At 43.1% G+C, this 26993-nt stretch overlaps 1 protein-coding gene across 2 annotated transcripts in view; it reads right to left on the bottom strand.

Moving 5' to 3' along the window:
* MTF2 (metal response element binding transcription factor 2) overlaps positions 1-26618 on the bottom strand; it is a 65739-nt gene extending 39121 nt beyond the window's left edge. Inside the window, exons 1-2 of one of the 2 annotated variants that reach the window (XM_054721367.1) lie at positions 26391-26618; positions 26259-26288 (exon numbers count right to left, since the gene is read on the bottom strand). In XM_054721367.1, the coding sequence (XP_054577342.1) occupies positions 26259-26263 (5 nt within the window). In that variant the 5' untranslated portion in view covers positions 26264-26288; positions 26391-26618. Of the gene's footprint in view, positions 1-26258 lie in introns of both variants that reach the window. The other variant, XR_008557069.1, reaches the window with a different exon arrangement.
* Between the last annotated feature and the right edge of the window lie 375 nt (positions 26619-26993).

Below are 26993 nucleotides of genomic sequence, written 5' to 3'. Positions count from 1 at the left end.
ATTTCAACCATGCACATAGGGGACACATTCGGGAGGCAGATTCAGTGAGCGCCGGGGCCTTGCTGCACCAAGACCCGGCCCATAGGCGTGTCTCCTGCGCAGCAACTCTTCCTTTGTAGACAAAGAGGGCCCTCACGGCCAATTGGCCTGGAGGACAATTCCTCCCGGTGACGCCAACAACAGTCAAGACTTAGCTATACAAAGGAGGACCAAGATGGAGGCATAGGGCGGAAGCCTGATTGTTGCCTACCACAACAACTTTGAGACTACGACGGGAGAGCAGAGCAGACACCATCCAGAACCACCAGAGGGCTGGCTGAGCGGATGCTCTACAACTAGAATAAAAGAGGGGTATGCAGGATGATGCTGATGCCGGTGACCCAAAGACCACACTTTGAGAACTACAGCTCAGGCGACACAATGGCGGCCTGGAACGTGCTCGGCGCAGTTCCCCCAGCGGTCTCCGGCTGAGGGGACGGCTCCACTGGCTGCCGAGCACGGACAGACGAGCCCATGGGAGACATGGGGTGGGAGACTCCGCCCTTGCTGACCTCCGAGTCCTTCAAGAATCTCAATGCCCCGGAAGCGGCCAGGTGCGCACGCTCGGCGACCGGCCACCGCTGCAGACCCAAGGGCCGACGCAGCGACACCGGACCAGCCCGCCGCCGTGCACCGGGCACACCGGAGCTTCGCCGAGCCCGCCGCCCAACGAGTTCTGCGGCAGCCGTCCTGGAGCTCTGGGAAAATGGCCGAAGGAATTGCTGGGAGGGAATTGACCAACAGGAATTGGGATCAAGAAGACGAAACCCCGCTGGGACCCGAGGGCGGGCGAGGTTGCGCGCCTCTGGGCTCGGGTGTGGTCACACGCCTCTGGGTCTAGGTGAGGCCTCCCGTCCCTGGGTCTGGGTGAGGCCATGTGCCCCTGGGTCCGGGTGAAGCTGGATGCCAGGTCCGGGTGAGGCCATGTGCCCCTGGACCCGGATGACGCTGGGTCCCGTGCCCGGGTGAGGCCACGCGCCCCTGGGTCTAGGTGAGGCCGTGTGCCCCTGGATCCGGGTGAGGCCACACGCCCCTGGGTCTGTGTGAGGCCACGCGCTTCTGGGTCCGGATGAAGCCGGATCCCGGGTCCAGGTGAGGCCATGTGCCCCTGGATCCGGGTGAGGCTGGGTCCCGGGCCCGGGTGAGGCCACGCGCCCCTGGGTCCGGGTGAGGCCATGTGTCCCTGGATCCGGGTGAGGCCTCACGCACCTAGGTCCGGGTGAGGCCACGCGCCCCCGGGTCCGGGTGAGGCCATGTGTCCCTGGATCCGGGTGAGGCCTCACGCACCTAGGTCCGGGTGAGGCCACGCGCCCCTGGGTCTGGGAGAGGCCATGCGCCCCTGGGTCCGGGTGAGGCCATGTGTCCCTGGATCCGGGTGAGGCCTTGCGCACCTAGGCCCGGGTGAGGCCACGTGCCCCTGGGTCTGGGAGAGGCCACGCACCCCTGGGTCCAGGTGAGGCCATGTGTCCCTGGAACCAGGTGAGGCTGGGTCCCGGGTCCGGGTGAGGCCTCGCGCACCCAGGTCCGGGTGAGGCCACGCGCCCCTGGGTCTGGGAGAGGCCACGTGCCCCTGGGTCCGGGTGAGGCCATGTGTTTCTGGATCCGGGAGAGGCCACGCGCCCCTGGGTCCAGGTGAGGCCATGTGTCCTTGGATCCGGGTGAGGCCTTGCGCACCTAGGCCCGGGTGAGGCCACGCGCCCCTGGGTCCGGGTGAGGCCATGTGTCCCTGGAACCAGGTGAGGCTGGGTCCCGGGTCCGGGTGAGGCCTCGCGCACCCAGGTCCGGGTGAGGCCACGCGCCCCTGGGTCTGGGAGAGGCCACGCGCCCCTGGGTCCGGGTGAGGCCATGTGTCCCTGGATCCAGGTGAGGCTGGGTCCCGGGTCCGGGTTAGGCCTCGCGCACCTAGGCCCAGGTGAGGCCATGTGCCCTTGGGTCTGGGAGAGGCCACGCGCCCCCGGGTCCGGGTGAGGCCATGCGCCCCTGGGTCTGGGAGAGGCCACGCAACCCCGGGTCCGGGTGAGGCCATGTGTCCCTGGATCCGGGTGAGGCCTCACGCACCTAGGTCCTGGTGAGGCCACGCGCCCCTGGGTCCGGATGAGGCCACGCGCCCCTGGACCCGGGTGTGGCTGGGTCCCTGGTCCCGGGTGAGGCCACGCGCCCCTTGGGTATGGGTGAGGCCACGTTCCCCTTAGTCCGGGTGAAGCCGTGCCCCTGGGTCTGGCCAAGACCAAACCAGAGGGAGTCGGACCTCCGTTACCACCATTTGTCCACCATCCAGAACTGAGGGGTCAGTGCTGACATGTACACATAAGGAACTGGTAGACATTGAAATTGGGTCTCAAAAGAACTGTTGGTCCAGAAAGAAACTCACTACAGACTGATTCATTTGCCTGTCAGCATAACTATTATTGCCCGTCTCACATTCAGTTCTTATAAGTATATATCTAGTGACATATGATCTCACTCATCTAGGGGAAATGATGAACAACATAGACTGAGGAACAAGAACAGAACCAGAAACAAGGAGGCATCGATCGGACTATCGGGCCTCAGAGGGAGGATAGGGGAGGGTGGGGGGAGGGGGGAGAGATCAACCAAAGGACTTGTGTGCATGCATATGAGCCTATCCAACGGTTAAGTTCAACAGGGGGTTGGGGCATCCGTGGGGAGGGGTGTGGGATGGGAATGGGGGGATGAGGACAAATATGTGACACCTTAATCAATAAAGAAATTAAAAAAAAAAAGTATTGTGTAAGTTGCATCAATGGAGCACATACAGGGGGCCTAGAAGACGATCAGCAACAGTTTTAGATTCAAAGATGCAATGCTTGATGGCCCCACCTGCATTTCCCAATAATTCAGCAGTTTGCCTATCAGCGCTGAGCATCGAATGATGGCAAATTTATGGACTCTTCTAGGACAAGCAATACTATCGTGTTATCTTGCCAAACAAGCAAAGAACGGTGGTCAATGTATGAAATGGAATGAGTTTGCATGACTGCCTTATGAAAAGCACTCAAGGTGAGGGGCCTGCAACCAGAGTGCTGCACAGTGTTCAGACTTCTCCACAAACACAAACACAAACACAAACACAGCATTAGAATGGAATACTGATGCTGCCTCCTTGATTGCAGAAGAACTTCAAACAGACTTGCTGGATCACGTTCCTCTCGGAAGAACTCCCTGGAGCTTGCCTTCTGTGACATGTGTCACAGAAGTTCCTACTAAATGGGTTTCGATGTCAGACTTGTGGCTACAAATTTCACGAGCATTGTAGCATCAAAGTACCTACTCTATGTGTGGGCTAAAGTAATGTCAAACAACTCTTATTGTTTCCAAATTCCACTATCACCATTATTTCCTATGCCAGTGATGTGCAACCTTTTGAGCTTGGTGTGTCAAACTTCGCCAAAAAACTGAGCATAACTCGGGTAGTGTGTCACTTTGAGGAAAAAACATTATTTCACAAATGTTTCATCCTTGGCACGAGGCCGCTGAGGCGGCCGCGTGTCATTGGTTCGCCATCACTGTCCTATACTGTACTTTATATCCCCATGACTACCATTCACAATCCCTTCACTTTTTTCACCCAGTTCCCAACCCCTCTCCCCTCTGGCAACCATCAGTCTGTTCTCTGTATCTACAAGTCTATTTAGGTGTTGTTTCTTGGTTTATGGTGTTCTTTAGATTCCAAAAATAAGTGAAATCATATGGTATTTATCTTTCTCTGACTGACATATTTCACCTAGCTTAATACCCTTTAGGTCCATCCATGCTGTCAAATATTGTAAGGTTTCATTCTTTTTTATGGGTGAGTAATACTCCATTGTATATATGTACCACAGCTTTTTTATTATCCACTGATCTAGTGATGGGTGCTTAGGTTGCTTCTATAGCTTGGATATTGTAAATAATGCTGCCATGAACATAGGGGTGCATATATTCTTTCAAATTAGTGTTTTGGTTTTCTTTGAATATATACCCAGAAGAGAAATCGCTTAGTCATAAGGCAGCTGCATTTTTAATTTTTTGAGGAACTTCCCATAGTGGCTCACCAATCTGCATTCCCACCAACAGTGCATGAGGACTTCCAAGGACACTGCATCTTTTGGTTAAAAGTTTTATAATTTTACAACTACTTCATTTTTGATAAATATTCAAAATTAACTTTTAAAAGATAGAAAATGATGAAAGTGAAAACAAACCTTGGTAACATCAGTTTCCATAGCAGTGTTTCCTAAAGGGCATCCTCTGAAATAATAGTTCTCATTTCACAGGATTACCTTGGAGCCTTTAATATAGGGTGGAGAAAAAGTAGATTTACAGTTGTGTTGTGAGTATGCAATAGTTTATCTTTGTATTATTATTTATTAATTATTGTATTATTTTCCATACAAACAACTGTAAACCTGCTTTTGCCCTACAAAGTATGTTAAAACATACTTTATGGTTTTTCCCTAACATCGGACCACAAGAACTACCCATTCTCTCCTGTTTTAAGGCAGTGGTTGTCAAATGTAGTTAAGTCCACAGACCAGTACAAAGAAAAGCAAGAACAATGTTGAGTTTTTAACTAAGATTAATCAACTTAAAAAGCAATTCCGTATTTTGAGAGCATGTCCTTACATTCTTAGAGTTAAAATATCTTCTCTTTTAAAAATAAGGGTGGTAAGTGGCAATTTTTAATAACCTTCTTACTTTCCAAAATAAAAAGATGGCAAGCCTATGTCAGCACACTACCTTCATCGCACTAAAAAAAGTTAATGGTTCATGAAAGTCAAATCTGGGAATCTTTGGAAAACTCATTTGAATGATAAGAAAAAAGAATCCTCTTAGGAAAAACAACCCAGAAAGAGTATCATTAAAAAAAAGAAAACTAAGAAAAAGGAGGAAGTAGTATATCAAATGTACCTAATAGATTAGCTAAAATGAGCAATAAAAACTATTTATTGAAGTTAACAATCCTAAAGTCACCTATGACAACTGGGTTCAAATGCCAGACCACATGGGGTTTATAAGTGAAGACTAATAGGCTAAGTTTAGCTTGATCTTTCTAAATGCTTACCTCCTCAAAAAGGTCAAAGGCTTTAGAGTGGGAATAATTTGAGAATTAATACAAGCTACTGGTTACAAGAATGGAGAAGTTGTTGGAACTAGGGGGAAAATAACATAACCACATATATTCATATTCTAAAAAATTTACTCTTACTTTCATACACTGGTATCTAAACAGAATCAAACAATTTTCTAGAAATTTGATCTAAATAACTTAATGTCAACAAGTGGAATTTGCATTTCAAATTACAATGGAAAGAAAATATTCTGATCATCACTAGGATATCTAAAAGTTTTCATAGTGTCTGGCAGAAGGTAGATACTTTTCTCTCTTGAATAAATTAATGAACGCCTATACTTAACAAGACAGACATATTAGTAAGTAAATCTTCCATCTATCAAGCAAATATCACTATCTTACGAATGCACATATTCTACAACACACAACTCCAAATTTGTAGAATTAAAAAGCCAAAAACCTAATTTCACCTCACTTCAAGATTGAAACTAAAAGTAGAACCAAATTCGCCACCCTAGCCTCAGGTTTAGCCTGAGCCCTCAAGAATTAAAATTAACTTAGCCATCTAACAGGTCAAGCAATGACAAAGGTGTATACAGTTTCAGTAAACGTAGCTTTGGCTTTTATCATGGAATTACAGAAAATATGCTTAACTATCCTAAAATTTAGAATAAAATAGTTTGATTGAACATTTCTGTATGTTTAGACTTTTGCAACATGTACACAGTATTTATTTAATCACAAAAAGATTTTTTAAACATATTTTTTATTGATTTCAGAGAGGAAGGGAGAGGAAGAGATAGAAACATTAATGATGAGAGAGAATCATTGATCGGTGCCCTCCTGCACGCCCCTCCCTGGAACTGAGCCCACAACCCAGGCATGTGCCCTTGACCACAATTGAACCCAAGACCCTTCAATCCGCAGGCCGACGCTCTATCCACTGAGCCAATCCAGCTAGGGCACAAAAAGATTTTTATAAACTATAAAAAATTGTAAGTTATAACTTTTAAAACATTGTAAACAACATTGATAAATATAATTTATCAAGTATCCAGTCATCTTAACTATTTGTGCAAACTGAAAACATAATGTCTCCACAATAACATTTAATACTAGCTACTAACAATTAGTTTGGAAATCCCTGATGACATATTAGTTGTAAGGTGATTAGTTATCTTGCAGGTGCAACAGACAGGTCACTACAGATTTAAAACACCAAACACCAACAATGCTAACAATATATATAAAACCACAGTTAACTTCAAGTTAATTATATACATTCATGTTCATGTCCAGAACTGCTAAGATTGATTGCAATAACATAAATGAAACTCACTAACAATTCAGGCAAATGTGAACTGAATGAAAATTTCAGAATTTTCATTATAATCCTGCAGAATTTGATCCTAAGACCAGGGAAGAAGAAATAATAGAACTGAGGTATCTTTTTTTAAAAAATACATTTTTTATTGATTTTAGAAAGGAAGGGAGAATAACCTTACAGGGTGATCTGATCATAAATTCCTAACTGGGCAGGTCATGCACGCCCTCTACTGGGGATCGAGCCCGCAACCCAGGCATGTATCCTTGACTGGAATCGAACCCAGGACCCTTCAGTCGGCAGGCCAACACTTTATCCACTGAGCCAAACCAGCCAGGGCCTGAGGTAACTTTGCTGCAAGCCATTAACTCTGTCCTAGAGTTAAGCAGATCCAGTTCCTAAAAGAAATATAAGAACCAATCATGGGTAGTAGAGCAGATAGATTAAAAGGGCTTGAAAAAAAACTTCACCTTACTGCATACTACTTAACTTTCTCAAGAGCATTCAAATCTCATTTTCTCCTAATAATAATGTCATAGGATAGAAGGGGAGACTATTATTACCTTTAACAAATAAAAAAATCTGTAATTCAGAAGTAAAATCACTTCCTTAAAGCTCTAAAGAATGCTCTAAAAAAAATCCCCAAACTCTTGACTCCTAATATGGTAAACTCTAATAGGTCACATTATCTGATACAATCTAAATTATTCTAGATATTTGTCATTTTGGAACCCAATTATGAACTGGTCACAAAATACAGTGGGAAGATCAAGAATATTTTCAGTGGTGAAATCAAGTCATTCGTTGGCATTTTTTCTTGTCCACAGTACATTTAGCCACAAGACGTTTATAAGTCTAAGTGATGAAACACATTTAATTCTATTAAGTGACAAAATGCATTCCTAGAGATGGTTCAACTTGGTTGCTTAGTTTCCTGAGCTAGAAACAGCTGACTATCCTGATTATTTTGCTGTTGTTGTTAATCCTCACCCAAGGATATTTTTCCATTGATTTTTAGGGAGAGTGGAAGAGAGAGGAAAGACAGAGAGAAACATCAATGTGAGAGAAACACATCAATTGGTTGCTTCCCCCCTGGGCCAGGGAGGAGCCTGCACCAAGGTACATGCCCTTGAACGGAATCAACCCCAGGACCCTTTGGTCCACAGCCGATGCTCTATCCACTGAACCAAACTGGCTAGGGCCCATCCCTGATTTTGACACAATGAAAAGCTTAGGGACAACTGTGTCTAGTTTACTTTTTCCAAAGCTCTGCATTTAAAAGTCTCATACAGATAATAAAATTTTAAAAAAGCCACACACACAACTGTATATATAGTTCAAACACCAACAAAACTGGAACATTAAGATATTTATTAGGTTGAAAATACTACAAGTATCACATGTTAGTTTTCTCCTTCCATAGGACTGTCACATCTTTGCATCTCCAGATCTAGCCATACAGGCCTCCTTTCAATCTTCAAAAACAAAGATCTTTCCCAGTCAAGACATTCATACATATTGTACCTCCTACAAAAAATGCCCGCCCCACTCCTCCATTCTTTGCATAGCTAATTCTTCAAAGTAATTCTATTAAAGTAGTTGTACTCTACAATAGTCGCTATCAAAGAACTCTTGTTCTTTATTATAACTTATAATTCACCCATATATATCAGATGTACCGCCTTTAAAACAATGAACCTTCTCCTATGCAGCCACGAAACCATTATCATAGCCACCAAATTTAACATTAATATTATTGTCTGATGTACAGCCCAAATTCTCCAATTTGATACAAAAACATTCTTTAAAGCTTTTTTCAAAATCCAGGATCCAGTCAAGGTTCACACTTTGCATTTGTCATGTCTCTTTTGTCTCCTTCAATATCAGCTGTATCATCCTTGTTTGGAGGTATTTTTATTAAATACTAGAGCCTGATGCACGAAATTCATGTAAGGGGCTCGGCCCTCACGCCCCCGGCTTCATCCAGAAGGACGTCTGGAAGGTTGGGTCGGCTGTCTGGTCTAATTAACATATTATGCTTTTATTATTATAGACTAGACATTTTTTGAAATCAGCTATCTTGTTAGCATGCTACACATATTAAATCTGTCTTACTGTTTCCTCATGATTAAAAGTTAGGTTAAACAATTTTAGCAAAAAATTACATAGATGCTGTGTTTATTTGTCTTTGTGCTAGCGTGTGTCCTTCCTCCAAAAATAAGACATACTCCACAAGGGCAGTGAACATGTCTTATGGTGTTCAACAATGTATCTCTAGCATCTTAAACTATATGGCCCATAGAAGATCCTCAATAACATTTGTTCAACAAATAAGTAAATTAATTCTTCGTAGCATATAGAACCAAAGTGTATTATTTTCTTCAAGATGGACAACCAATATATATTTGTTGATATTAACTCACAATTAAAAGATAATGTCATTAGGATCCAAAACTATATTATGTGAATGTTTTGAAATTTAGTATAAATGTATTTTTAGTACTAGGTAAGTGCTCTTAACCAGAACTGCATAAATTATTATTCTATCTATTTAATGGAGAATTCATAAATTGCTATCAAAAAGTCGCAGACTGTAGCCCAGCCAGCGTGTCTCAGTGTTTGAGTGTCAACCTATGGCAGAAGATCAGGGTTCAATTCCCAATTAGGGCACATGCCCAGGTTGCAGGCTCCATCCTCAGTGTAGGGCGTGCAGGAGGCAGCCAGTCAATAACTCTTTCTCATCATTGATATTTCTATCTCTCTCTCCCTTCCTCTCTGAAATCAATAGAAATAATTTTTTAAAAAGTCACAGACTGTGAACAGAGGAATTCAAGTACCCATAAAAAGAACCTTAGACCTAGCCAGTTTGGCTCAGTGGATAGAGCGTTGGCCTGCGGACTGAATGGTCCCGGGTTCAATTCCCGTCAAGGGCACATGCCTGGGTTGTGGTCTCCATCCCCAGTAGGAGGCGTGCAGGAGGCAGCCAATCCATGATTCTCATTATTGATGTTTCTCTCCCTCTCTCCCTCTCCCTTCCTCTCTGAAATCAATAAAAATATATTTTTTTAAAAAAAGAACCTTAAACTAATATGAGACAAGAGGAAATGATGCTGTATTTTTCTCAATGAAAACAGGTTTCTTTTGTTTCTATATGATTAAAGCATCTTAATATTATAAACTGTAATTCTTAAAAAACAAAAACAAGACACAAAAAACTCTCCTAGGAAGAGTAAACTGGTACATATGCCAGACACTCCGCAAAGAGCTGAAAGTTTAATGATTACAACCTAGTCTCCTGGCCTCAGGAAAAAAGAAAACTGACTATATCATTCAAAAAGCTTAGGTGCTACAACTAAACATATGCAAAGAAATTAATGCATGAATAAAACTTTTTAAAATATTATAATCGTTTCTGCTATGTACACACGTTCAGGCAAAGGAACTTGATGGCAGTTCTGTTGGGGCACTCAACTGCACTCTTAAGATTGGGTTATAGTTCAGAAAAAGCAGAGGCTACAAATATGAAATTCCTCAACTTCCTCCCCACTCTTTTCCCGCTAAACCTATCCACAAAAGTATGTATCTAATTCACTTCTTTAAGGAGAACATGGTTGTTCTTCAGTATTAGAGAGATCTCACATTAAGGATTTCACTTTATCACCCTAGCTGGTTTGGCTCAGTGGATAGAGCATCGGCCTGCAGACTGAAGGGTCCTGGTTTCGATTCCAGTTAAGGGCACATGCCCTGGTTGCAGGAGATAGCCGATCAATGATTCTCTCTCATCATTGATGTTTCTATCTCTCTCTCCCTCTCCCTTCCTCTCTGAAATCAATAAAAATATATTTTTAAAAAATAATTTCACTTTATCATTTTTCTCCTTTCCTAACCTTTCCTTTTTACTTATTGACTTGAGTGATAAAAACACCGATTTGTTGTTCCACCTATCTATGCATTCACTGTGTCAAGATTAATATGCAAAATCTAATTTTATTTCTATACACTAGCAATAAACAATCTAAAAACGAAATTGAGAAAAAATTTCCATTTGCAATAGCATCAAAAAGTACAAAATATTTAGGAATAAATCAAAAAGTCTCAGACTGTGGCCCAGCCGGCGTGGCTCAGAGTAAGGCGTAAGGCTTGTACAATGAAAACTACCTAACAACAGAGAAAGAAATTAAATAAGACCTACAGGTTTGGAAAGACATGTTCATGGATATTAACATTAAGATGGCACTACTTCCCAAATTGGTCTACAGACTCAATGCAATTATCTATCAAAATCCCAGCTGACATTTTTTTATAGAAACTGATCCTAAAATTCATATAGAAAAGAAAACCCATAATAGCCAAATAAATATTGAAAAGAGAAAAAAAAAGAACAAAACTGGAGGACTCACACTTTCCATTTCAAAATTTTATACAAAGCAACAGTAATCAAGATGTTATGATATAGACATTAAGAACACAAAAATTGTTGAAATTAAATTGAGAATCCAGAATCAAACCCTTACACTTATGGTCAATTGATCTTTGGAGATTGTCAAAACAACTCAGTCAGAAAGAAGAGTCTCTTTTACATTTACATAATGGAATACTATGCAGCAGTAAAAAAGAAGAATCTCTTACCCTTTGAGACAGCATGGAGGAACCTGAAGAGTATTATGCTAAGTGAAAGAAGTTAGAGAAAGACAAATATCACATAATCTCACTTATACCTGGAATCTAATAAACCAAATAAATTGACAAAATAATTCCAAACACATGGAAGCATGCAACAGACTGAGGAACTTTAGAGGCAACAGGAAGGGGGGAGGGGAGAGGAAAGGGAGATCAACCAAAGAACTTATATGTATACTAGAGGCCCAGTGCACAAATTTGTGCACCAGTGGGGTCCCTCGGCCTTGCCTGTGGGAGTGGGCCTAAGTCATCAGTTGGACATCCCCCAAGAGCTCCCAGACTCCGAGGGACCTCCCACCCCGAGTGCACAATTGGGGCTGGGGAGAGATGTGGGAGGTTGGCCAGCCAGGGAGGGACCGCGGGAGGGCTCCAGGGCATGTCCAGCCCATCTCGCTCGGTCCTGATTGGCCGGACCCCAGCAGCAAACTAACCTACCAGTCGAAGCATCTGCCCCCTGGCGGTCAGTGCACATCATAGCGAGTGGTTGAGTGTCCATAGCATATCATTAGCATATTATGCTTTGATTGACTGAACGGATGACTGGACACTTAGCATATTAGGCTTTTATTATATAGGATAGATTATATAGGATATGAACAATCCATGGACACAACAATAGTGGGGTGAAGACCTGGGAAGGGAAAGGGAGTAGCGAGGAGGGGGGAATCAATGAGGGGGAAATAGGGGAACATCTGTAATACTTTCAACAATAAAGATAAAATTTTAAAAAGTCTTTTTAACAAATGGTTCTGGGAAAATGTTATTCACATGTAAAAGAAAGAAGCTGGACACCTACTACACACCATATGCAAAAATTAACTCAAAATGGATCACAGGCTAAATGTAAGAGCTAAAACTATATAATTTTTTTAAAATCATAGGAGTAAATCTTTGTGACACTGTTTAAATCAATGCTTTCCTTAGATTTATCAAAAGCACAAGCAAAATAATAAAAAGGGATAAACTGAACTTCATCAAAATTAAAAACTTTTGTGCTTCGAAAGACACCACCAAGTGAAAACCCAACCCACAGAATGGGAGAAAATAACTGCAAATCATACATCTGATAAGGGATTTGTATCCAAAATATATAAAGAAAGAATGTTCACAATTCAACACAAGATAAACAATCCAGTTTTTTAAACAGGCAAAGGACATAAATAGGCAATTCACCAAAGAAGGCATACAAAAGACTAATGACTACAAGGAAAGATGCTCAACATCAGTAGCCATCAGGGTAATGCAAATCAAAACCACAATGAGATTACCACAGCACACCCACTAGGATGATTATAACAAGACAGACAGACACAAGTACTGGCAAGGATGTAGAGGAATTAGAATCCTCACATTTGCTGATACAAGCTCTTTGGAAAACTGGCAGTTCCTCAAAATGTTAAACACAGAGGTATCATATGACACAGCAATTCCACTAAGATATGTACCCAAGAGAAATGGAAACACATGCCCACACAAACCCTGTACATGAATGTTCATAACAGCATTATTTAGAATAGCCAAAAAGTGGAAACAACTGTTCATCAACTGATGAGTAAATAAACAAAATGTAGGGTACCTTTACCAAATATATTTTGGGCATAAAAAGGAATGAAGTTCATATACATGCTACAACATGGATATGAAAGAAGCCAAACACAAAAGGCCACAAATTATATAATTCCATTTATATGAAATGTCCAGGATAGGCAAAATATAAAAACAGAAGTAGATTAGTGATTGTCAGGAACTAGAGGAGGAGGAGGGAGGAATGGGAAATAAATGGTAATTGGTATGGGGTTTCTTTTTGGGGTAATAAAATGTTCTAAAATTAGATAGTGGTGATGATCACACACTATGATTTTTCTTAAAAAATACACTGAATTGGCCCAGTTGGCGTGACTCAGTGGTTGAGCGTTGACCTATGAACCAGGAGGTCATGGTTCGATTCTGGGGCAGGGCACATGCCCAGGTTGTGAGCTCAATCCCATATGGGCATGCAAGAGGCAGCCAATCAATGATTCTCATCATTGAGGTTTCTATCTCTCCCTCTTTCTTCCTCTCTGAAATGAAAAAAAAAAAAAAAAAATTTTAACCCACTGAATTGTATACGTTAAAAGGGTGAATTATAATGGCATATGAAATATCTCATTAAAGCTGTTCTTTTTTTTTAAGTGATTCAAAAGAAGCAGACTTTTAATAGAAAGAAGTTCTTGGAATACCTTAATCCCGTGGTCGGCAAACTGTGGCTCGCGAGCCACATGCGGCTCTTTGGCCCCTTGAGTGTGGCTCTTCCACAAAATATCACGGCCTGGGCAAGTCTATTTTGAAGAAGTAGCGTTAGAAGAAGTTTAAAAAATTTGGCTCTCAAAAGAAATTTCAATCGTTGTACTGTTGATATTTGGCTCTGTTGACTAATGAGTTTGCCGACCACTGCGTACTTCATCTATTCTTTTTATATTTGTACAAGAATGATAGATAAAAACCGTCTTTCAATCAGTATAAAATGAAAATTCTACATGATAAGCATGTATCGCAGCTTAATTAGTAGGGTTTTTTCTTTCTTAGTGATACATAAATAATGTTACATCTTGCAAGTGATGGCATCTTTATTTGATGAAATAGTGTTTCTTAAACAGTTGTTAATAAGTACCTTGGAAGAAAACATTTTTCATTTTAGGTAATTACTTTAATGTGTACTAAATATATATTGAATCCTAAATGGATGGTTGTTGCTTAGAATAAAGCTAACTGAGTCAATTTCAAGTTAATATACAGAAACAGTAAGTAAATAGAGATGATATCAGATATGGCAAAAAACATAGTTTAGGAAACACATTTGACAACAAAAGAATAAAGTCTAAAACCCTTCAAAATATAAAATGTTTTCACAAACTAACCTCTCAAACAATCCTCATTCCCACTACCTAATACTCCAATCATGATAATTCATTATTTCTCATTATTCCTATGAGATGAGGTTGTCAAGAAACAGACTATAAAGGGCTTTGTCTGGAGCTTATCTTATAAACAAATATTTTCAATCTTTCTTTTTTCCACCATGGCCCAATGATCCTGAAAATCCTCATTAATAACAGCAATTTACCACAGCATTAGTTCATCTTTCATTTCCTCTCTTTCCCTCCGCCTTTTTTTTTTTTTAGAGAGAGAGAAAGGAGGAAGGGAAAAAGAGGAATGCGGGGCAGAGAGAGGGAAAGGAACATCAATTTGTTGTTCCACTTATTTGTATATTGTTGGTTGATTTTTGTATGTGCCCTGACCAAGGATGGAACCCACAACCTGGGCATGTCAGGATGAAAATCTAACCAGCTGAGCTACCTGGCCAGGGCTCCCTTCCCTCCTTTTTTGAGGATGGGGAAGGAACAATTTTCATTTATTTTTATTTTTGTTGTTAATCCTCACCCAAGGATCTTTTTTCCATTGACTTTTAGAGGGAGTGGAAGGGAGGGAGGGACACAGGAGAAGAGAGAGAAATATCTATGTGAGAGAGACACATGATTGGTTGCCTCCTGTGTCCCAACCAGTGTCTTTGACCAGGAATCACAGGCTCAGGCTCTATCCACTGAGCTACACCACTCAGGACAGGAAGGAACTATTTTTAAATCTATTTCCCAACGTTTCTGAGATGCCACCATTCATCCGTAGCATCTCAAGAATTGGAGGCCTCCTCTATGTCTAACATCATTAATATGACCAGCAGCTGACCCCAGAAGAAAAGAAAGAAAAAAAGATTCAACTAATAAGAAAAGTATCTGAAAGCTAAGAAGGATGAATAATTGCAGGTATCCCAAAGTAAGCCTTTCACATTGTGGCATCATGGGAAATAAAAGGGAGCTAGCTGCCCACATTTCATCCTAAATTAAAGTCTACCAAGCCATGTACCCAAGCAGGTATTGCCTCCTGATTTAACAAAAATTGAAAAAAACTACAATATAAAAGACAAAGACCAAGACTATAGACTCCAAAGGAAACAATCCAGGGAACAAAAGAGAATTTAAAGAAACATTCAGAGCCCAAAAGTGAGCTCCTGCATATTAAATATACATAAAAACCTTTTATTGAACTGGAAAAATAAGTCAATGAAAATGTCCCCAGGCCTGGCCCGTGTGGCTCCACTGGTTGGGCATCACCTGTGCACCAAAAGGCTGCAGGTTGGATTCCCAGTCAGGGCACATGCCCAGGTTGCCACTCAATCCCTAGTAGGGGGCCTGTTGGAGGCAGCTGATGGGTGTTTCACTCCAAGGGGTGGAGGTAGGGCTGTGAATGATCTAGGAAATGTAAAATATACACGAGGCTTTCGCTCTAACCGGTTTGGCTCAGTGGATAAAGTGTTGGCCTGGGGACTGAGGAATCCTGAGTTCGATTTCCAGTCAATGGCATGTACCTGGGTGGATGTGCAGGAGGTAACCAATGGATGTGTCTGTTTCTCTCTTTCTCTGTCTCTTCCCCACCCTTCCCTTCCACTCTCTCTAAAAATCAATGGAAAAATATCCTTGGGTGAGGATTAACAACAACAAAAAAAGGCCTCTACCCTGGCCGTTAGAGCTCCGGCCTGCACACTGAAGGGTCATGGGTTCAATTCCCAGTCAAGGACATATACCTGAGTTGAAGGTTCAATCCCTGGCCCTGTGAGGACACATGCCAGAGACAACCAATCAATGTCTCTCTCTCGCATCGATGTTTCCCTCTCCTTCCCTCCCACTCTCTCTAAAACTGATGGAAAAAAATATCCTCAGGTGATGATTAATAACAAACAAATAAAAAAAGCTCTCAACACAGATATATTTCAGAGGAGAAAAAAATTTTTTGATCCATGTGTATATTTTCATTTATAAAAATGTCAACTTTGCATACTGCTCTGCAACATGCCTTATTTTTAATTTTAAAAACATATTAGAAACATCTTTCCATATCTAGATTTCCAAAAATAGATTTCTATAGCATCTTTTTATTTATTTTGCTATTTAATATATTTTAATTGAACTATAAATGACATATAACATTACATTAGCTTCAGGGGTACTACATAATGAGTCTATAATTGTATCCTACATAATAAAAGTCTAATATGCAAATCGACCAAATGGCAGAACAACTGGTTGCTATGATGCGCACTGACCACCAGGGGGCAGATGCTCAATGCAGGAGTTGCCCCATGGTGGTCAGTGTGCTCCCACAGAGGGAGCGCCGATCAGCCAGAAGCCAGGCTCACGGCTGGTTAGTGCAGTGGTGGTGGCAGGAGCCTCTCCCACCTCCACAGTAGCACTAAGGAAGGAACAGCGAGTCAAGCGGTAAGAAGCAGCGAACAGGTGAGTAGTAAGGAGCAAGGGGTCCTGGACTACAACAGGGATGTCCGACTGCTGGCTTAGGCCTGCTCCCCATCCCAGACTGCGAGAGGATGCAGGCGAGCTGAGGGACCTCCCCGCCAGTGCACGAATTTTGTGCACCAGGCCTCTAGTAAGTATATAGATACATAGAAGTGTACAATATAATCAGTACCTTACTTGAAGGAAAATAAGAGCATTTATCCTATAAACCAGTGTTTAACTCTGCTCTATGTTTACATTCTAATAAATCACAAAATAAGGGATGCTTGGTCCTAGCACATTTCAACAGGATTATTTTATCTTTCCTTCTGAAAGAGACAGACACAGGAATCAAGCAGGAGCCGAACGCCACGGGCTGGGGGTGCACATCACATCTCCACATGGGGATTGGGCGCTGTGACTCAGGTGGAGGGGTGAGTGCAGGGTCCCAGGGGCCCAGGGGTCAGCTGGTACCTGCCCTTCCACACCAGAAGTTCATGCTTCGATCACTGGCCAGGCCTAGGGACCGCACCCATGCACGAATTTCGTGCACCAGGCCTCTAGTATTACATAAACATCAGCATAATAAGTCCAAGGATGTTAAGAGTGGGAGGGAGGGCAGGGAGGGAGTGCAGGGAGGGAGGGAAAGAGAAGGTCAATGTAGAGGCACATCAATTGGTTGCATCCTGCACAAGCCCTAATCAGGGTATGATGGAGCCTGCAACCCAGGTATATGCCCTTGACTGGGAATCTAACCCTTGACCCTTCTGAGCATGGGCCAACAATCTAACCACTTAGCAACACAAGCCAGGACTAATAAGTCTTGCTAACCTCTATCACCAGCTACAAATTTATTTCTTGTGATGAGAACTTTTAAGATTTACTCTTAGCAACTTTTAACTATGTAAAACAGCATTATAAACTATTAGAGGTCCGGTGCACAAAATTCGTGCACTGGGGGGGGGGGGGATGTCTCTCACAGTGCAGGAGCCCTGCAATCCATCGCCCCAAAGAGGTAGGCCCCGCCCACCCATCCGGGGCTCCTTGATGGATTGCCCCAAAGAGGTAGGCCGGAGCCAAGGAACCCCCGGCCTCACCGCGCAAGCCATAGTGTCAAGCCCCCGCCCACCCACGCACACAGCCCTGCCCACTCATGTGCACCTGCTGTGCACGCAGCCTCCTGGTGATTGCTTGTTATTGCGTGAGGGCGTCACAGCATGAGGGCGTCACAGGCTTTTATTAATAGGATAGTCACCATGCTATACATTATATTTACATAACTATTTTATAACTGAAGTTTGTACTTTTTGACCCCCTTTAACCATTTTATCAGCACTGTCACCACTCCCCCTACTCTGGCAATCACCAATCTATTTTCTGCGTCTGAGCTCAGGTTTTTCTTGGTTGTTGTTTTTGATTCTACATGAAAGTAAAATCATACAGTATATGTCTTTCTTTGTCTGACTTATTTCTCTTAATCATAATGTCCTCAAAGCCCATCCATGTTGTCTGGGTGATATGAAGTTTTTTAATTTAAATTTTCTATGATTGTATGAATAGAAAAATGTTTGTATTAATAATACTTTAAATGGGAGCTGAAGGAGTTGAAACTTTTTTCAAGGAGCTCATCTACATACATCTAGATGATATAAGGTAAGATAAATAAATGGCTTTTGCTGTGTTTTTAACTAGGAAAAGTCTTGACCATATTTCTAATATGAAAGGAAAGTATCAAAAGGTAACTGAAAATACAAGTCAAAGAAATAGATTCTTAAATATAAGGGAAAGACTAGCCTTGAATCAGAGAAAGTACATTTCTTCTGATGTGAGGAAGGGTGCATTAATACTTAAATTGGTATACTTGAAGAGAGCAAGTAGAAGCAGTTTATGTCTGAGAGTCTCAAATTTGTTCTATGAAGAAACCCCCAACGCCCCCCAAAAAAATTGCTTAAAAAGAAGCCAGGAATTTTAACTATGCTGCAATGCATGAAATAACCATAACTCCCCAAAGAAACAGTGGACTAGACTAGCAAGTCTTGAGGTATGGTTCCTAGAGACCTACAAGGTCATAGCTAGTTTCAAAATAATACTAAGACATTATTTACCTTTTTCACTCTCATTCTCCCAAAAGTGTAGAATGGCATATTGAGGCTAAACATGTGATGATTTCGCTCTGAAGACTTATGGTATATACACATATGTACTTTTTCTATTTTAAGTTTCTATTTTAATTCCTAATACAGTAAATATTGATAGAGATAACCCACATAAAACTTCTTGTGGTAGTCAATAATTAAGAGTGTAATCTGGTCCTGAAACCAAAAAGTTTACGAACCACTGCACTAGAAATACTATAAAAAATGTTCTTAATTTCTTAGATCTTTGCAAATAACCACTTTTATTTATTCCTCTATAATGAACATCAATAACACTGAGATGACAACATATATCTTCAGCCTGTTTTAGGGAAAGAAAAATCTAAGTGATGGATTTAAACAACTGTCAAAAATGGAAAAGAACTGAAATTTAGAGAAAAATGGAAAAAAGGACACTCAGGAGAAACGACTTTGGGAAGATTCTATCCCCTAGACAATTCTCATCATTAACCTAATGGAAAAAGTGCCCATTGTTTTCATTATAACCTAAATCTTATTTTAGTTTTAGAAAGTACCTGGAAGGTCACTTACTTTCTAGCTAATGTGGGAAAATGGCTTCTTATAATATCCCTCTAATAAAGAGGGAATATGCTAATTGACCGTCACTCTGTTACAAAGATAGCTGCACAACCAGCAATCAGCAGGGACCTGAGGCTAAGTCCTCCCCCACCCCCATGGGGCTTGACAGGGGACCTCAAGTTGCGCCCCCCACCCGGCAGGGCTTGACAGGGGACCTCAGACTGTACCCCCAGGGCGTCAGGCTGGGGGACCTCAGGCCACACCCCCCGCCCCAGTGCCAGGCCAGGGGACCTGAGGCCACGCCCCCCACCCGGCAGGGCTTGACGAGGGACCTCAAGGTGCACTTCCCATCCTGGTGCTGGGCTAGGGAACCTCAGGATGCTTCCTCCACCCCAGTGCCAGGCCAGGGGACCTCAGGCCATGCCCCCCACCAGGTGAGGCTTGACAGGGGACCTCAGGCCGCACCCCCCGCCCCAGCACCAGGTCAGGGGACCTGAGGCTGCGCCCCCCTGCCTGGCTGGGCTTGACAGGGGACCTCAGGCCGTGTCCCACACCCAGCGGGGCTTGACGAGGGACCTCAAGGTGCACCCCTAGTGCTGGGTCTGGGGAACTCAGGCCGCGCCCCCGCCCAGCGGGGCTTGACGGGGGACCTGAGGCTGCGCCCCCCTCCCAGTGCTGGGCCGAGGGACCTGAGGCTGCACCCCCCCGCCTGGCGGGGCTTGACGGGGAACCTCAGGCCATGCCCCCCACCCAGCAGGACTTGACAGGGGATCTCAGGCCATGTCCCTGACCTGGCGGGGCATGACAGAGGACCTCAAGGCACGCCTCCCGCCCCGGTCTGGGTTGGGGGACCTCAGGCCACACCCCCCATCCTGGTGCTGGGCCAGGGGACCTGAGGCTACGCCCCCTTCCCAGCAGGACTTGACAAGGGTGGGACTGGTCAGGTCTGGATCTAGCCCAATGGGGGGTGGGGGGGCCAGCCGAACTGGGTCTCACGCGATTTTGAGGTGCATGTGGGTGGGCGGGGACTTGACTCTGGGTCCTGTGGTAAGCCCCAGACTCTGACAGGAGGAAGGTTTTCATATACATTTTACTAATTTTCTTTCATCTCTTGATACTTCTATTATAGAGAAAGGGCAAATAGCAATATTAAATTATTTCCTCTAATTAATCCCCTTTTAATGTGCATGAATTTCGTGTACCGGGTCACTAGTCCCTAAATAAGATGCTCATCTAGCCTCTGCTTAAACATGTCCCTGAAAGGAGAATTCTCTATCTCACAACACCTAAATGCAATTTTATAAAACATCTAGTAGTCCACAAGGTTCCCACACTACAAAGTTCCTTTAGAACTACATTATTAATCACCGATTTTAAATGTGATTGAAACTACTAAAATATTTGTCAAGTATGAAAATCATGTCTATTATTAGTCTTTCCTCTATATAGTTCATAGTTATCTATAATAATAAAAGTGTAATATGCTAATTAGACCAGCTGTCTTTCGGATGACCTTCCAAACAAAGCTGGGGCTGTGAGGGAAGCCCGGGTCCCAGGTGCCTGCTGGCGGCCAGAGGGAAGCCTGGGTCCCAAGTGCCAGAGGGAAGCCATTGCCGGCAGCCAAGGGAATGAAGGTCTACTCTTGCATGAATTCCGTGCGTCGGGCCTCTAGTCCTATATAATAAAAGGCTAATATGCATATCGACCGAATGGCAAATGACTGGTCACTATGACGTGCACTGACCACCAGGGGGCAGACACTCAACGCAGGAGCTGCCCCCTGGTGGTCAATGTGCTCCCACAGGGGGAGGACCTCTCAGCCAGAAGCTGGGCTCACAGCTGGCAAGTGCAGCGGTGGTGGTGGGAGTCTCTCCCACCTCCACAGCAGCACTAAGGATGTCCAACTGCTGGCTTAGGCCCACTTCTCTCAAGGAGCAGGCGTAAGCCATCATTCAGATATCCCCCAAGGGCTCCTGGACTCCGAGAGGGCACAGGCCTGGCTGGGGGGACCCTCCCCTCCGCCCAAGTGCACAAATTTTGTGCAAAGGGCCTCTAGTGTTTTAATAAGAACTCATAAGTTTAAAACTGCTCTCAGCAGGTCACAAATGACTTCCTTACTGCTAAATACAATGAACTTTAGTCTGACCTGCACTCTCAGCAGCATTGTAGTGGCTGATCACTCCTTCCTCTCAACATTCTTCCATTGGCTTCCATTAGGACACACCCTTCTGGTTTTCCTTCTAGATCTCTGATTACTTCTCAGTATCTTTGGTAGTGCTTTTTCTGCCTGTCCTTGAAAATTTTCTATTCTACAAGGATTATGCTCAGACCTTTTTTCACTCCACATACTCTCAGTGTATGAATCTATTCACTCTATAGTTTCTATTGCATCTATCAGTTATTAGCTTCTAAATTTATAGCTTCACAAATGTCTTCCCTTTATATTTAATTATTACTGAACATCTCAGTTTGGATTTTCCACAACCAACTCAAATTCCTCAGGTCCAAAAGTGAGCTCATAATCTTCCATTCCAAACCTGCTCCTCTTCTTGAGTTCTCAGCTTCTCTAAATGTCAACCACCAGTTGTTCAAAGTCGGGATACTTGGGAAGCAACCCAAGTGTCCATCAACAGATGAGTGGATAAAAAAATCTGTGATACATACATACAACAGAATGTTATTCGGCCATAAAAAAAGAACGAAATCACCATTTGTGACAGCGTGAATGAACCTAGAGGGTATTATGCTAAGTGAAATAAGTCAGTCAGAGAAGGTAATACAAATACAGATAATACAAATACTGTATTATCCGACTTGCATGTGGAATCTAAAGAACAAAATAAATGAACAAACAAAATTGAAAGACTCAGACACAAGAACAGACTGGTGATTGCCAGAGGGAAAGGGACTTGGGGGACTGGGTGAAAGAGGTAAAGGGATTAAGTACAAACAGGTAGTTACAAAGGAGTCACAGGGAAGTAAAGTGCAGCTTAGGTCAATAATATTACGATAACTATGTATGGGGCCAAGTGGGTACTGGAAATATCAGGGGGAACACCTTGTAAAGTATATGACTCTCTAACCACTATGCTGTACACCTGAAACTAATACAAAATAATATTAAATGTAAACTGTAATTGAAAAATAAAATTTAAAGTTCTTTTTTAAAAAATTGAAAAGCCCTGTCTGGCATACTATGGTTAGAGCGTCTCAGGTTCAATTCCGGTCAAGGGCACATATCTGGATTGTCAGTTCATTCCCCTGGACCGGCTGGGTACAGGCCAATCTATGTGTGTGTCTCTCACATCGATGTTCCCCTCTCTCCCTCTCTCAACTGTTTGGCAATTCCTCAAAATGTTAAACACAGAGGTATTATCTGACCCAGCTATTCCACCAAGAGAAATGGAAACACATGTTCACACAAACTCTGTACACAAATGTTCATATCATTATTTATTATAGCCAAAAAGTAAAAACAAACCAAATGGCAATCAACTAATGAATAAACTAAATGCAGTATGAAATATATTTCGGTCATAAACAGGAATGAAGTATAAACACATGCTACAACATGGATGTACCTTAAAACACTATGCTAAGTGAAAAAAGCCAGTCACAAAAGGCCAAAAATTATATTATCCCACTTATATGAAATGTTCAGAATAGGCAAAATATAAACACAGATCCCCAGTGGGGGTGTGTGCAGGAGGCAGCAAATCAATGATTCTCTCTCATCAATGATGTTTCTATCTCTCTTTCCCTCTTCCTTCCTCTCTGAAATCAAAATATGTTTTAAAAAAAGATTTGTGCATTTCAATATGTGTAAATTTTACCTTAGAAAAACTTTAAAATAGAAAACATGGAGTAAAATGGAGGAATGAGTAGAGGTATTGATGAAATAAGCCTGGGCACAAAAAAAGGTCATTATACTATTTGCGTTTTCTTTGTATATGTTTGAAATTTTCAAAAAGTTGTTAACTTATGTGTCAAAATAACAAAGTAAAATTTTTAAATATAAACTTTCCTAACATCCATTTTTACTGTTTTTCAACAAAAGAAACAGAATCTTAGATCTCTTAAAAAGACCAGAGAAGTTGCTATCTTCATTATTCTTTTGTAATGTTTTATGAAAACAGATATATGACAGAAGATATGATGTGTGGCAAAAATGAAAAAGACTTTATCTTAAAAATGTACAAAGAGAATTTCAACCTCCTTAGTTAAAAGATGGTTTCCATGGTTAATGGATGTGCAAATTCCTAATCAATGGGTACAATAACCCTTAACATTGTGCTGTCCATTTTAGTTTTGTTTTTAAATATATTTTTAATGATTTTCAGAGAGGGAGAGAGAGAGAAAGAGAGAAGCATCAATGATGAGAGTCATTGATTGACTGTCTCCTGCACACCCCCTCCTGGAGATTGAGCCCACAAACCGAGCATGTGCCCTGACTGGAAATCGAACTGCGGCCTCCTGGTTCATTGGTCGACACTCAACCACTGAGCCACACTGGTCGGACTCAAATTTTAGTTTTAATTAAATTATAAATTCGGTTCTCAGCCCTGGCCGAGTGGCTCAGTTGGTTGCAGGTTTGATTCCCAGTTGGGGCACATGCCTAGGTTGAGGGTTCAATCCCTGGTCAGGGCATGTACCGAAGACAACCAATAGATGTTTCTCTCTCACATTGATATCTCTCTCTCTGTCTCTCTGTCTCTCTGTCTCTCTCTCTCTCTCTCTCTCTCTCTCCTTTCTTCTCTCTAACCATGACCTTAGATGAGGATTAAAATAAATAAATAAGTAAACAAATAAATAAAGTTCTCAGCCTCACCTAATAATTAATTAAACTAAATTATAAATTCAGTTTCTAGTGTTCAACATCCACAGTGGCTATTGGCAACCATAATAGGTAGAGCAAATAAAGATCATTCAGTGCAGAAAGTTCTATTGTAGAGTACTCCTAATACATAAAAACACCCACAGGGAAACTTCCACATTCCAATTTGGGGTTGTTAAACTGTATCAATAAACAAATCCTGGAAAACAGTAGAAACAAAGCATAAAAATATCAAACAAGGAATAGCATTTGTAGAAGTTTAGACTAACTCAAACAGCAAATTTTACTTTCAGAACCACCAAGCTACAGATGGCAATGGCAACGCCTCAGAGGCAAATTTCCCATACGTTAAAATAGATTATCACTATACTGCCAGTTTCCTAAAGTCAGATGTAAAGATTATGATGAAATATAAATTGAATAAATTAACCTTTCAGTCAAGGATCTAATAAAAAGGTATATTTATAAACCATGACATCAAAACACCCATAGCAAATATACAGAATAAAATCCCTTTCCAAACTGAGCTCTGAGGCAACAGGCACACTTAAAAGGAGTATTAAATATATTTTGTTTCATCAGAAAAAAAAGTTCATTTCTGCACTTCTAGTTCTAAAATTGTGTGTGCTTTCATCCTAATAGGTATAGATTTCCGTTAATGCCCATTAACATGATACGCAATATCAGGAAACAGGTGCACTCTAAATTCAAATATTTTAGAATATTTTTAGTACCTTAAAAGAAACTGAAGGTGAGCACATTGAAAATGTGAATTATACATTTTTTTTTAAATTAAGGAACCTAAAAACAACAAAAAAGTTTGCCTTGTATCCCCTCTCAAGCTATCGCTGCAAATGCTTGCAGTGTGAATAACATTCTAAATATCAACAATAGGATGCTCTATGTTAAGAAATTTAAAATCAACTCTTTCCTTGCCAAAACTACTGAGTACCTAAAACTTTAAGTCAAAATGGCTCCAATTAAAGCATTTCAAACCTTTAAAAAGGTCACTTAAGGATTTAAGTATTTGCTTTGGCCACATTAAATACTTTTAAATTCACTGTCTTTGTAATCCACTGCAAAAAAAAAAAAGGAATTCTAGAGAGAGAATGAAAACATGGAAATTGAAACCAGCCTGTAGGCAAGGTACACAGCAGGGTCACATGGAATCAATCTGAAGGAGAAAGTTACTACTACCGGAGCATCTGGAGACAAATTAAACCAGGCACTATTTACATATTTCTAGTTATGCACTGACCTCACATACTTTCTTACGTTATACACAGACCTACCTAGGCTTTTCACATCTAAATTAGTAAATAGGTTCTACCTTTAACTAAAGTTAAATGCTTTTGAGGAATAGAATAACATTCCATATCCTTTTTTCCCATTGTTCACGAACCCTCACTGTTCGTCCCATCACCCCGATAAATCCATCTGTTCCCTCTAGTTGCTTCCAAACAAAAATTCTAGCAACCGAGGATGCCAGACTGTGAAACACACAGAGTTGAGAGTTCTGGCACTACCAAAATATGTTAAGAAATCTTGGCACATTATAGTCAAAAATCCCTCAAACCACAATGACCTCCGTTGTAAAAAATGAATCAGTAATACAAATCCACATCCATGCGAGCAGGACTCTGAGGCAGGTGTAATTACACAGAACAACTGTCTCCGATGGTTGGTGTGCCCCAAGCCTAAGGGGACCTCTTCCCCATCTCACACTGGCACTTCTTCCCTTTAAAGCTTTCAGGGTTTGCTCCCCGGCTCCCCTTCGCGTTCCCCTTATCCCCGAGTCCATCCTGCCCTTCTACTGCACCCCCTTACTCCAATGCCACACCACCCCACCGCCCTCCCGTCCCAGGCAGCCCCTTCACTTGGCACCCCACCTCTCTCTCAGCCCCCGTTTCCCAGCGACTCCTCCCCTCAGGTCCCCTCCCCTTCATCGCCGGGTTCCTCCTGCCCCTCCAACCGCCGGCTGCCCCCCCAGGTTCCTTCCTGCCCCCTCCAAACACCGTTTCCCCGTCTCAACGTCTCGTCTGGCTCCTCCACCCGACTTCCCCAATGCCCAGCTCCCTCCCCCAGTCTCCGTGTTCCCCAACTCCCCACTGACGACTCCTTCCCATCCATTCTTTTCATCCCACACACGAAAGCAAGGCACCCACAGACACACACCGCAGCCGCCACCCCCACCTCGGTCCTCCATCTTTCCCCCTTTTATACTTGCTTCCTTTCTTCTCTCCCTCCCGCCCCCGCGCCAGCCATCTCCTCCGGAAGAGCCTGGTTCCCCGGGCCAAGTGTCTCTCACCTCATTCGGTCACTTCAGTGGTGCCAACCGCTTCATACAGGAAAAAAAAAACAAACCAATCACGTCCCCGTGGGCGCTTCCCCTGCGAGTCCGAGCACTGGCTGGGCGCCCTCCCCAACGGGCACCCCGCACCTGCACACGCACAAACCGAGGTCCTGAGGACGAGCGACGGGGGCGAGAGCGAGCGTGCTCACACCGGCCTCAAACACAGCCCGCTCCGCTGCAGCCCTTCGCCATTTTGGTTTCCCGCGGACTGCCGGTGCATTCTGGGAGCGCGGAGCGACTCCGGGGCCGAATGGCAGCCCGGCGGGGCCGCGCGGAGGCGGGGACTGCGCGGCGAGCGCGGAAGGACACCGCGCCCTGCGTCCCTAACCGACGCCGAACAAAGAAGGACTCTTTAATGCTGCGGTGGGCCGAGTCCTTCCGCCGCCGGGGTTAGCACAATAGTGAGCGCTGCGCTCCCGGCCGCCGGCGCTGCGTCGGTGGCGTCTCCGGGGGAGGAGAGCGTCGGGTCCCGTGTACACATTCTTCTCCGGAGAAATGGGGACGTTGCTCGCTGCACCTGGCCGGGCCGATTTCCTTTCCGTGGAGGAAACTTTGACGTTTCTTCTGCCTTCACCCTGAAGCCTGCGCTGCTGGAATTCCCTTCAGCCGGCGGAAGACCCGGGAGGTCACGATTACATTGATTCGGCGGTGGTTGACCAGCCCCAAATGCCTTCTGATCGGGAGCTGCTT

This window comes from Eptesicus fuscus, chromosome 9 (assembly GCF_027574615.1).
Source record: "Eptesicus fuscus isolate TK198812 chromosome 9, DD_ASM_mEF_20220401, whole genome shotgun sequence".
Taxonomy (NCBI): Eukaryota; Metazoa; Chordata; class Mammalia; order Chiroptera; family Vespertilionidae; genus Eptesicus; species Eptesicus fuscus.
The sequence above is the reverse complement of the archived record's forward strand: the minus strand, read 5'-3'. Positions and strand labels throughout refer to the sequence as shown.